This window comes from Mustela putorius, unplaced genomic scaffold, assembly GCF_011764305.1.
Source record: "Mustela putorius furo isolate JIRA1106 unplaced genomic scaffold, ASM1176430v1.1 tig00003962_pilon_pilon_pilon, whole genome shotgun sequence".
NCBI lineage: Eukaryota > Metazoa > Chordata > Mammalia > Carnivora > Mustelidae > Mustela > Mustela putorius.
Genome location: NW_025422106.1, coordinates 16431239 through 16443475, shown reverse-complemented (window position 1 = coordinate 16443475; position 12237 = coordinate 16431239). Strand labels below are relative to the sequence as shown.

General features: G+C 42.0%; 1 protein-coding gene across 6 annotated transcripts in view; it reads right to left on the bottom strand.

Moving 5' to 3' along the window:
- Positions 1–12237, bottom strand: part of RFFL (ring finger and FYVE like domain containing E3 ubiquitin protein ligase) — a 66211-nt gene that overhangs the window by 37574 nt on the left and 16400 nt on the right. Inside the window, exon 1 of one of the 6 annotated variants that reach the window (XM_004747105.3) lies at positions 8865–9163. The exons of 2 other annotated variants lie outside the window; for them this stretch is intronic. Coding sequence is in view for 2 of the 4 variants with exons in the window: in XM_013053594.2 (XP_012909048.1) it covers positions 2899–2938 (40 nt within the window). In the remaining 2 variants the exon portion in view is untranslated. Of the gene's footprint in view, positions 1–959; positions 1028–2898; positions 3093–8864; positions 9164–12237 lie in introns of those variants that run through there. 3 more of the 6 variants (XM_013053594.2, XM_013053593.2, XM_045070286.1) reach the window with 3 other exon arrangements.

The window sequence follows — 12237 nt, the reverse complement described above, 5'->3', positions numbered from 1 at the left end:
GAGCAGATAGAAGGCAAATCAATAACCTTAGCTTTTTTCTAACTTCCCCCACAAGTATTCTATCATATTATTCCATGCTCACCAAGCAAGCTCAGTATTATTAAATTTCATTTCTCAGATCTCTTGATACAGAAAAGCAGTACCCTAGCAAAATCCAGAATCCTGTCAATAGGAAAGGGCTCCTTCATTCTGGAGTAACAAACTATCATTCCTTTCTGAGCACAGTCACCCAAGTCGGAATATAGTGCTGTCCCCAAAGACTGACTGATCATTTCCAGGTACAAAGCAAAACAAATTTTGTGGCCTGAGAACCAGACCTAAAATACAGTGACCAAAACCCTGAGGGGTCTTCCTGAGAAAACAGATGGCACCCACCAGGCTAGCCCTTCCTACTGCCACCCTCAATCTGCAACAAGCCAGTCTGTATAATGTGACTTTCCTGTACTTCTCCACCCTTCACCTCTCCATGCCCTTCAATCATGCACAACGGCAAAGCACTTGATCTGCCTCTCTGACCTTCTGGAGGTCAAAGATCCCATCTTATCAGCTTGGCATTCTTCCCTCCATATTCCAGTATACCTTGCATCAAACAGAACTACGACATTTATTATAAAAATTAATTTCAAACACAGCTTCCTTGAACAACACAATCCATTGAACTCCACCAGCTCTACACTCTGAGGGAGGATTTATTGAACTCTTTTGATTTATTGAACTCTTATTCTACATTTTTCTTCTCCTCTAACTCCCCAGCCTTTCCACACCTGAGCTACCAAGTATTACAGAAACGTTGGAAGACTATGGACTGGGTGCCCAGCAAATTCATACAACTGGGACCAAGCCACCACTGGGCTCCGAAGTCTTTTATTCATCTCTAGTTGATGACTCCACAGCAACTTTCCAAAGAGCAGCATTGCGCGGGGTTGAGGACATGGGGCCTAGAGTTAGACAGAACTTACAGTCTTCCTCTGTGACCTCAGTCAAGGTGCTTCACTTCCCTGATCTTGGCTTCTGCTTCCATAAAATGGAGAACCTAAATGAGGTAATTAATGCAAGCCCTTAACAACACAAAGTGCTCAAAAAGTAGGATCTGAGTCATGACTCTTTTCTACTATGTGTAAGCTCAGCCCCTCTCCCCTCCTAACTAGAAACCTCCTCACCTGCTTTACCAAAGCAGTTCGGCTGGGGTTCGACTACTTATTTTGAGGCAGTGGTGGTGCCGTGGGAATCATGGATCAGGAGTCCAGCTGGTGCCCTACATGAGATGTGGGACCATGAACCATTCGTTTCACCTTTGCCTCTGGTTCCTCCACTACAAATGAGTGTTTTAATATGTGAGAGTGAAATGGGAAAATATGAGAGCATCAAGCAGAGGAGGGGAGTAAAGGGGAAATAAGTGAGATAATAAGACCTTCAAGTAAAACAAACCTGGCTTCAAATTCCAGTTCTAGCACTTACCTAGCTGTGTGACCGTGGGCGAGTTTTTTGTGTGCAAAGTGGGGGCAACAGCACCACAGGGTTTTGAAAAGGTTTAAAAGAATGTACAGCTACTTGGCACGCTGGTTTCCCCTCCTCCTTTCTGCCTCATCTTTCCCTTTCATCTCAAACATTCCCCTTTATTCACTAAACCAGTAGAGCACCATTTCTGACCATCAGTTAAAAAAAAAAATTAGCACATCTCCAACATCTCTACATGTAACAGCAAATTAGGCAAGTGCTACTGTTCAAATGGTGCTACTGTACTATCTAAAACCCAGTACTAAAAAGAAATTTCAAAGAGAAAGATAAAAATAGAGGAAAAACTTAGTTCTAGTATTTCCTTCCCATACCCCTGAGTAAGGTCTTACATACCCTTCAAATCTGGAAATTCATTCTGGGAGTCACTGTAATATTAGGCACCCTGTTTAGACCCAGAGAAAGCAGACTCGGGGCGGTCCCTGGCACGGGGACGGACACAAGGTCGGGGCTCAGCAGACGTCAGCCTCCGCACACCTGCTTCTCTGTGCAGGTCTGTGCAAGCGGGCTCTCAGCCTCTCCCCTTCTCTTCGGTTCCCTGCTTCCCCCACAAAGCAATGGTACCCTCCTTCACCCACAGGTCACACACGTGTTAGCTCACTCCACTCCGCTTCACAAAAGCCCTCTCCAACATCCTCAGAGATCTTCTGACAGCTAAATGCATGGCTTTTTCCCAAGTCCTCCACCTTCCTGACCTCCCTGCAGTCCCGGACACAGATGACCTACCCATGTTCTTCCTGCAGGCCCCTTTTTCCCCTTCCCTTTCCACTGAAAGTACAGAAGCTCGACTCCCTTTTGACTTCAAAGACCAACCTTTCTCCCTGTCTTCCCCTGGGTTCTTTTTGGTCCCTAAGTAACCCCTAGGGCTCTGTACTTACCACTCTTTCCTTCTCTAGTGAATTCTACCTGGTTCTTTTAAAATCTAGGGGCACCTGGGTAGCTCAGTCGGTTAAGTGTCTGACTCTTGATTTCAGCCTGTCATGATTTCAAAGTCGCAGGATTAAGCTCCTCGGTGGGCTCTGCACTGGACATGGAGCCTGCTTGGGATTCTCCATCTCCCTCTTCTTCTTCTTTTTTTTTTAATTAATTAATTTATTTTCAGCATAACAGTATGCATTATTTTTTCACCACACCCAGTGCTCCATGCAATTCGTGCCCTCTATAACACCCACCACCTGGTACCCCAACCTCCCACTGCCCCCCTGCCACTTCAAACCCCTCAGATTGTCAATCTCCCTCTTCTTTTGCCCACCTTTCCTGCACATGCGCATGTGCTCCCTCTCAAAAAACTAAATCTATCCCACAAATACCCTATTCTCATCATATACAGTGCCATACCCTGCTCTGTGTGCTGTTATCTTTCTCAAGAACTAGAACACACACCTCCTGACTGGCCTCCTCTTCGCCGTTCTCTTTTCTCCATACAGTAGTCAGAATAATCTTGGACCGCTTGTTACTCTCCTGCTTTAAAACCTTCAGTGGCTTCCCATCATGCTTTTCTGGTAAAGCTTAAGACTCCCCATATAGTCCACAAAGGCCCCATGTGATGTGGGCCCCGACTTCCTCTCCTGCTTTACCTCATGCTGCCCCCAACCCCACCCCCATTCACCTCACTCTAATCCTTTGGCAGTCCTCCTTTCAGTTTCTCAAAAATAAAAAGACTACTCCTTGCCCCCAAGGTCTGCACACTTGTGGTTCCTTTCCTGTCTGGAACATTCTCCACAGCTCTTTTCACCAAGCTGGCTCCTTATCAGCCAGAACTCTGCTCCCCTGCCCTATAACACAGTTGTCTGGCACACAGTTGGAGCTCACTTATTGTTGAATGAATAGACTCCATAGCCTTTCGTCAGAGAACTCCCAATCGAAATACCCAGAATCAGTCTCACCCTTCAGTTTCAGCACCTCATTTCTAAATGCTTGCTAGATGGATATCTGTACCTTGAATTTAGCATAGCAAGTACACTCAAGACCAAACCCTTCATCTCTTCCCAAACCAGTTCCTCCCACCTTCTGAAATTACACAAGCAGTTTAATCCACACCTCCACTTCTGAACCATGAATTTCCTATTCATTTGCTCCACCTGTCCACAATTCTACCCCTCTTTAAAACTGAATTTAAGTCACTTCATTCATTCATGCATTCAATCAACCAGTTATTCATTCATCAAACACTTACTGAATGCCTTTTATGAGGCAGGTACTATGTTAGATACCAGAAAGCAAAGCAGACATATTTTTGTCTACTCTCTATCAAATAATCACACAAATGTTGTAAATTATATAAATTATAACCTACAAAATGCTACAAAGGAAAAAGTGCTAGAAACTAGAAGAAAAAATGTGAGGCATCAAAAAACATTCCTTTAATGATGTGCTGATTGAAGGAGACAGAATTTAACTAGGCAGACTAGAGGGTAGAACCTGCCAGGCAGAGGGTTCAGCCAGGTCCTGGAAGCAAAAGGAGATCAGCAGGCCTATCTTAAGGTACCTACCATTCTGCCTTATATATTATACCTATCAGAATCAGTCTTGTCCCCTTCCCCAACCTCTATCCTCATTTTACTGTCACCTGAGAAAAAGTACATACAGTGTCTCAGGTGCCACCACCGCCCCCCCAGGAGACCTGGATTAATGAACATGTCTGGTACCTATGGAAACCATGCTTATAAAAATCTCCCAGACAACTCTAATATGCAGCCAAGTTTATAAATCAAATGCCTAAACTATCTACTCAATAAACATGTATCAATTAGTCTCTAATTAAATATCCCTAAGGTTAACATGATAAACTCTTTCCAAATTGGTCACAATAATCTCCACCATACTGTATGGCCTTTAGCAGTGTGACACTGATATTTTACCCTTCCCGAAGTGTCCCCTCCCCTTCAACGTGGGCTACATTTGTGACTTTTTTAACCAAAAGAATGAAGGAAAGTGATAATGAAGGACTCTTTCATTATGGCTGCCCTGGAAGCCAACCGCCATGTAAAAGGAGCCCCATATTGATTAATGACTGATGAGAGACCAAGAGGGAGTCCAACCTCAAGGAGGAGAACCAAGATGTCTCGGCCAAGAGCCAGCACAGAAATCCACATATTTTGAGTGAAGCCATGTTAAAGCTCCCAGTCCAATGAAATCACCTGGGCAAGGTGGTATGTCCTTCTTCCCTGGATTACAATTCACAGAATCATGAGCCATAAAATGGCTGTCATTTGAAGCTACTAAATGTATTAGGATGATTTGCTACACACTGGTAGATAACTGAAATAGTCAGAAATCCAACTCACTTTCAGCAATCATACAACTGTTTCCCAGCTTTTATGACCAAGAAACACTTCTTCATATTCATTACAATTACTCCCCCTTCAATTTAAGCCCATGTCCTCTTAAATCTTTGAAGTACGGGAAGAACAATTAGTCAAAATCCCCCCAGCAAAAACTATTCTTATACTTGAAGATGGTAATCGAGCCATCCCTTAGCTTTTCCTTCTGTAGGCTAAAATCATTCCTTTTAAAAAAAAAAAAACTTATAATGATAGGACTTATTTTTAAACTTTTTAATCATTTTTATCCTCTCAAGTATTGGGATGGCGGGGGTGGGGAGGGAACGACAGAAACTAGATGCCACATGCCAATACTTAACAGAGATTATTTCCTAGCCCTTATGGTTCATCTTTCCATAATCCAATTCCACAAAAGTTTATTACCCTACAAATGTAACCATTTGCTGAAATTACCATGAAACCTTTTGGGTTCTTAACACTCCGCTTACTCTATCTTGTGCTGACTCCCTTCACTCATCAACCTAGTCTGACACTCCATTATTGAAATAGGTTTTCAATAAATTCTAGGTATTTGAAGCACAATAGAAAAGCTTGAGGTTGGAAGGCACCCCATTAATTTCAATCAAGGTCTCTAAGCACATTCAAGGCCTTTCTGTAGGTCAGAAGGCTCTGAGTACCTCCTTCTACTTCGATGGTAAAGTGGCCTTATAAAAGGCAAGATTTTTAGCACTTGCCTACTGAGCAAAGGCACCTTTTCTGTAGAAGCCAATAGGGTGTATTTAACTACAAAGAGACAAACCAGTTGCTTAACGCAATGTAAAAACATGCTCTCTCTCTGAAGTCTTACCTGCATGTATACTTCAATGTCAAAAGTAGCTTTATAATCACCAGTAAAATAGGGATAATAAAGCCTACCCAACACAGAATATTGTAGGTGTCAAATAAAATGATACAAGGGAAATAATTTTGTAAAGTATTATAAAAATGTTAGGTGATAATGTGGAACTAAGTTTAAGTTTCAGCAAGCCCAATAAATCTTCAAATTAACTTCGAATGGTTACCTGATGATTTCAGGTGACCTATATGGAATAGCACCACGGGCTCAAGTTCATCAAACAGGAACTAAAAACATGCCACCTAACAAGACAGCTTACGAATTTTATAATACTGCCAAGACTAATAAAGATGTTTGGACTAATGATTTGATACTGGGGACCCACTTTAGCCACTGTCTGATAGTGTTGGGCTCTAGGCCAGGGAGCAGGTGTGTAGAAGGAACAGTCTACTAAAAGAAATAGACAGTGCTGTGGAAGTCCAAATAAGGAGGAACAACTCTAACTCTACTTGACGAAGGTAGGGAAGGTTTCGCATATGAACTAATAAGTCTCCTGGGGGATGAGTACTTTGCGAGTCAGGAGGATGAGACAACTTCGCCTAGAACAACATGCTATAACCAGAGACTGGGAAGATGGGAGAAATTCGGTGAGGATGGAGAGGAGAGAAATGACTAGGAAAAGGAGAGAAGTAAGCCAGGTAACATTAACAGGTGGGACAGGGTCACATTGTGAAGGGCTTTACCTGTCAAGCTAAGTAGAAAACAGGAATCCAATGGCACTCTGAAAACCTGAGAATGAGAACATTTGATTTAGGCCTTTAGGAAGATAACTTTGGAGATAACAATGTGGAGGGGACAAGAGCAGAGAAAGACCTAAGGTGGGGTGGTAAAGCCCGGTCAAGACTGGATGGAGGGGGCACCTGGCTGGCTCAGTCAGCAGAGCATGCAACTCTTGTTCTTGTCCAGTAGTTCAAGCCCCACACTGCAGGGTAGAGGTTATGTAAAAATAAATAAATAAATAAATAAATAAATACATAAATAGTTTTTAAAAAGAAGATTTGATAAGGCTCTCAACCAGAAGTTACAAACTCAAATTCCTGGAGGCAAAGTGGGTAAACTGTGACATTTTTAGTCTTTAACATCTGGGAGAATGGTTACCTGTAATCTTTGAGAGTGCAGGCCCCGTCTCTAAGTATTCACACACAAAATTCGAAGACATTGGGCTGGTTAAACAAAATGTCTAGTAAATTAAGGCAATACAGTGGGAATGAAGGAAAGCCACACATCTATCAAACGGTACCCCAATAACATCATCAAAAGCTCTTAGCAGGGGCGCCTAGATGGCTCAGTGGGTTAAGCCGCTGCCTTCGGCTCAGGTCATGATCTCAGGGTCCTGGGATCGAGTCCCACATCGGGCTCTCTGCTCGGAAGGGAGCCTGCTTCCTCCTCTCTCTCTCTCTGCCTGCCTCTCTGCCTACTTGTGATCTCTCTCTGTCAAATAAATAAATAAAATCTTTAAAAAAAAAAAAAAAAAAAAAGCTCTTAGCAGAGGGGTGCCTGGGTGGCTCAGTCGTTAAGTATCTGCCTTTGGCTCAGGTCATGATCCCAGGTTCAGGGATCGAGTCCCGCATCAGGCTCCCTGCTCCAAGGGAAGACTATTCTCCCTCTCCCACTCCCCCTGTGTCTCTGTCAAAAAAATAAGTAAAATCTTAAAAAAAAAAAAAAGCACTTAGCAACCATGGACTTAGCATATTTAGGTGATGTGAGGCATAAACAAGAACAGGAAGACCTGATGGACATCATTAACAGAGTTGAAACCTACAGCAACAGAAGCAGCTGACTGGTCCTCAGTGGGAAGATAACGTATGCCATTTTAGATCCCTTTTGAACACTCTGGTAGGTTTTTCAAATTGGGTAAAGTTTATCAAGTTGGAAATAAAGATCTGAAGCTTGGGAGAGACAGCTGGGCTACTAAACATACGGAGGATAGCTGAATTTACGAGCCTATTTGAGATCCTTGGAGTAAGGGGTATGGAAGTGGAAAGATGCCCAAGGTGAAGTCTTGGAGCCTCTCAACGTTTATGGGATAGTCAAAAGAGAATGCAAAGAAATAATAGAAGGATACTCTGGAAACTCAGAAGAGACAAGGTAACCTCAAAGCCAGATGAAGAGGGTCACTGGGGGAAAGAAGAATGGCCCCACAGTGCCACATGCCAGGCCAAGATTAAGTAAATTGGAGGCTGAAACCACAACATTGGGTTTGGTAATCTGGAGTTTACTTACGATCTTTAGGAAAACATGAGTAAGGTAATGTGGGCAGAAGCCAAAACAACAAAGGATTGATAAGAAAATCAGAGTTGAGGAAGTATACAATATAGGTTTCTCCTCATTCTACCCTTACTGAGAACCAACCATGTCCCAAGGAACATGGATATCATTCTAACAAAACAGACACTGATTCTTGACGTACGCTATGATCAGAGTAAAGAGTGCTGTCCTGTGTACTTATCCAATCTTGGTGAGTAAGAAGAGACTCCATGGAAGAAATGACTTTGGCTCTGAAGCCAGCCAGGTGAAGTTGGGGCAGGGTGTTTTAGAGATAGCTGGCTGGTGTAAAGGCCTGGGGTAAAAGAACACATGGGCCATCTGAGGGGAACTGTAAGGAGCAAAAGCAAACTCTGAGAGGGGCAACTACCTAGCAGTGAGGCTTAAGTGTTAAAAAGTTTCGAAGTGAAGAGCAGGAGGGAGATAGAGCAATAGTCTGAACAGAATTAGGGATGAGGGGAGGTTCTTCATAGTACCTCAGAGAAAAATATGGAAACTCGCTGGTAAGAGTGTTTCCCTACAATTCAATATTCCAGTGATTAGATAGATAATAAAATACATTTGCTTCTCTCTCTTTCTTTAATAATTGTTTAGTTTGACTAAACTATTTCTCACAGGACACAAAAAAGGACAGAAAATACAAGAGGAAAAGATGGATAAAAGCTGTAAACCTGACATGTTTGTCTTCTCTAAGGTTTCTATGATAAATGGTCTATTTAGGACTAAAACCACATCCAGATCCCAAATGAAATGAAACTTTTCCCCCTCAAGACCTCTTCTAAAGGCCTAAGGGACTGACTTTAAGATACCCGTACTGCTGAGGCAATTCTGAAGACAAAGGATTTCCCGTTCCTCCTGCAGCTCAGTCTAGCTAATAAAACGAAGAGCAAACAGTCTGGGGTTACCTGATTTTGCCTGTTTCAAAACATTACCACAGCAGAGAGCAAGCAGCCTCCAGTTCCTGCCGCTGAGGTCCTTGGAGCCATTTCAGATGAGCTCATCTCAGGAACCAACAGCAGCAGCTTTCAGGCAAAGTGAATGGTGCCGCCTGGGGACGTGTCTTTGGTAAGTAAGCAAGATTGCAACAGAGCAGGCAGTTTACCCAGGGCAGTGCTGACTCATGTGAGGCAAACTCCTGCTTCCCAAACAACCCAGCCGGTGCCAACGCAATCAACCGCAACTCAGAAAAGAAGAGGTGCCCCACTGATTTTTTTTAAATGGAGTGCTGACTACTGAGGGCTGGTCCCTCACTCCCCTCTTGCTGGTTGCTCGGCAGCCCCTGGAGCCCTTACCTGGAAGGCTCCAGTGGTCACATTCTGAAATTTCATTTGAGAACAGGCTGGGGCTCAGGACAGCAAGATTAATGAAGGTAGCAGGTTCACGGCCTTGAAGTTCTCCCCTGAGAGGCTGATAAAGAAGTCACTTTGCATTTATAAATTAGAACATCTGTGTCAGAGGAAATGAGGAACTTGCCCGGTCATTGCTAGTTGGTCAAATCACCCGAGTAAATTTTTGTCAGCTTTAACCAGGCTCCCCTTTCTGTTTCCCCATTAGGCCATCCCTGACCTCTCTACTTCCCTAGACAATGCAGAATTTCTAATTAAGACAGAAATAACTGAAGGCTTTAATCAGCTGCCACACACAGTTAAAGCCACATTATCCACCAGCATACCTACCGGATGCTTAAGGAATCCAGGAGTCTCTGAAAACTGTAATAACACTTGCTTTTTAAAAAAAAATCCCTAAATCTGTGTCGATTCTCCTTTATTGGCCAGCTTATTAAAAAAATCAATTCTAGAATGACTGGCTCATCAACAGCTATTAATTATTATTGAATTTGCCCTGACCAGCTAGAATGGTGCTATACAAAGAAAACAAAAGATTAAGCCTTTGCTTTATGTGGGGTTGGGTTTTTGTTTTGTTTTTCATTAGACAAGAAAGAAACATTAAAGTTCACATCAGATCCTTCTGCTCCCTGCTCAAAACTTCCCAAGGCCATCAGCTTTTCCTCAGCATGGGAAGGCCACCACACCGAGCCCTGTCCATTCTTCAAGGTAGGTCCCCTGCAGCGTGAACTCTGGATGTAGCTGCCAACTCAGCTTGTCACTCAATAAATGTTATTAGGTTAAAATGTACATGCAGACTGTCAGAATTTGGGTTTAAAAACTATGCTACTTAATTCTATTCCATTTCAAGGGGCTAGTTTAAAAAAAGTTATTTATCCAATTGGCTTAATTCCCCTTAATTACATTATTCCAGTAGGATAGCCACACTGAGCTTTTATAAGGTTTCATAAAATGTTTCCGCTTTTATTCCTCCCTTTCAGTGTTTTCCTTTTCAGGAAATGGCTGTAAAGTTTTCCTACAGTATGTGTTAATTAGTTCTTTGCAAATGATAAAGACATCTTTAGAGCAGTTGGCAACTGTTATCTCATTGACCACACTTAAAAAAAAAAATTTCTGTAGTTGCTGATAAGTCACAAACATTCTAATATGAAGCAACCCTCAAGACACATACAGAACGGACAAATAGGAAACCTCTTCTGAAAAAACCCATTATTGTTAGAAGCTTCTGGCACGTTCTATATATTGGTTAACTTTAAATAAGGAAGAGAAAATTCAGATAGTACTGTGGCTGGGAAGTAAATGTGAATTATATAAAGAAAAATACAGGAGCCAGAAGCATCAGAATTTCCTAATTCTGCTAAAATAAACACCATTTAGCAGGTGAGAAGAACTGTTGCAGATTATCATTTCCCTGTTTTGGATTCTGTACAATTCCCATTTTTTTTCTCCAAAATATAATCATACCCCATCCCAGTTCCTTCTTTTAGGCTGGAAAGGCTGAGGATTACACTGATTTAGGGCTTTAAAAAGAGGCTAAATCTGAGCAAATGACTTCAAGTACTTGAAGTTTTGTGAGGTTGCATGAAAACTATGAGACTATGAAACTATATGAAAATAAGAAAACTAATTTGGCTTTGTGCTTAGTAATTTCTCTCAATGCATTATCTTAAAACTCAGACAAGTCACCACCTAAAGGTACATTTTATGGGTGCTCATAAGAGATATAAATATCACTAAAGTGTGTGTATAAAACTTGCACACACTCATACTCACTGTTTTTCTTTTCTTTTTTTTTTTTTAAAGATTTTATTTATTTATTTGACAGAGAGAGATCACAAGCTGGCAGAGAGGCAGGCAGAGAGAGAGGAGGAAACAGGCTCCCTGCTGAGCAGAGAGCCCGATGTGGGGCTCCAGAAGGCAGCGGCTTAACCCACTGAGCCACCCAGGCGCCCCCTCACTGTTTTTCTTGAAGAGGAATATGTAATGCCATTTATAGGCCACTTTTTTTTTTCCTGCAAGAGATCTTAACATTATAAACAGTAAGCAGGTGTCAAAAGAGAAATAAAAATATTCACATCTCATGATTCTCTAGTCTTCCAAATCCGTGGAAAATTACCAAATACATACAAAAAGATAATGGGACGATACACATACCAGGGAGGGAGTTGTGGTGGGAACAGATCAAGGAGTTATTCTTAGCTTTATGAGTATTTGAATTTTTTATTTTTGCAAGAAACACATATTCAAATATTAGTAATTTAAAATTGGGTTAATTTAAAAATTTTTACCGTTTATGAACTAATCTTTCCCCTTTCTCATTCTTTCTTTTTTTTTTTTTTTAAGATTTTATTTATTTATCAGAGAGGGGGGGGAGAGAGCGGGCACAGGCAGACAGAATGGCAGGCAGAGGCAGAGGGAGACTCAGGCTCCCCGCTGAGCAAGGAGCCTGATGTGGGACTCGATCCCAGAACGCCAGGATCATGACCTGAGCCGAAGGCAGCTGCTTAGCCAACTGAGCCACCCAGGTGTCCCTCATTCTTTCTTCTTAACAGCTCCCTTTTACCTTCTTTTCCCTCCCCAACATCCTAAATGATACTGCACATTTATTCTGTTCAACAAATTAATCCTATTTATGTCCATATCCTTTTTCTTACTGAGAAGGAGCTGACTTGATGAATCCAAGTTTTCAGGAACCAGTGCCTGGCTATCTCTCCTTGTGGAGACCTAGGGACATTGCCAAATTCTAATCCTTGGAGTTGTAGGATCTTACATTTTTTTCAAAAAACTAGAGTACCTCCTCTTCAAAAAAGACAAATGAGCATCAACCAAACATCTATCATCTAATAAATCACAGAAATTAAATATGAGAAATAAAGTAAATTTTAGGATACTCGACAATCCACTCTAGGGGTACTTAACAATCAACAGAAGT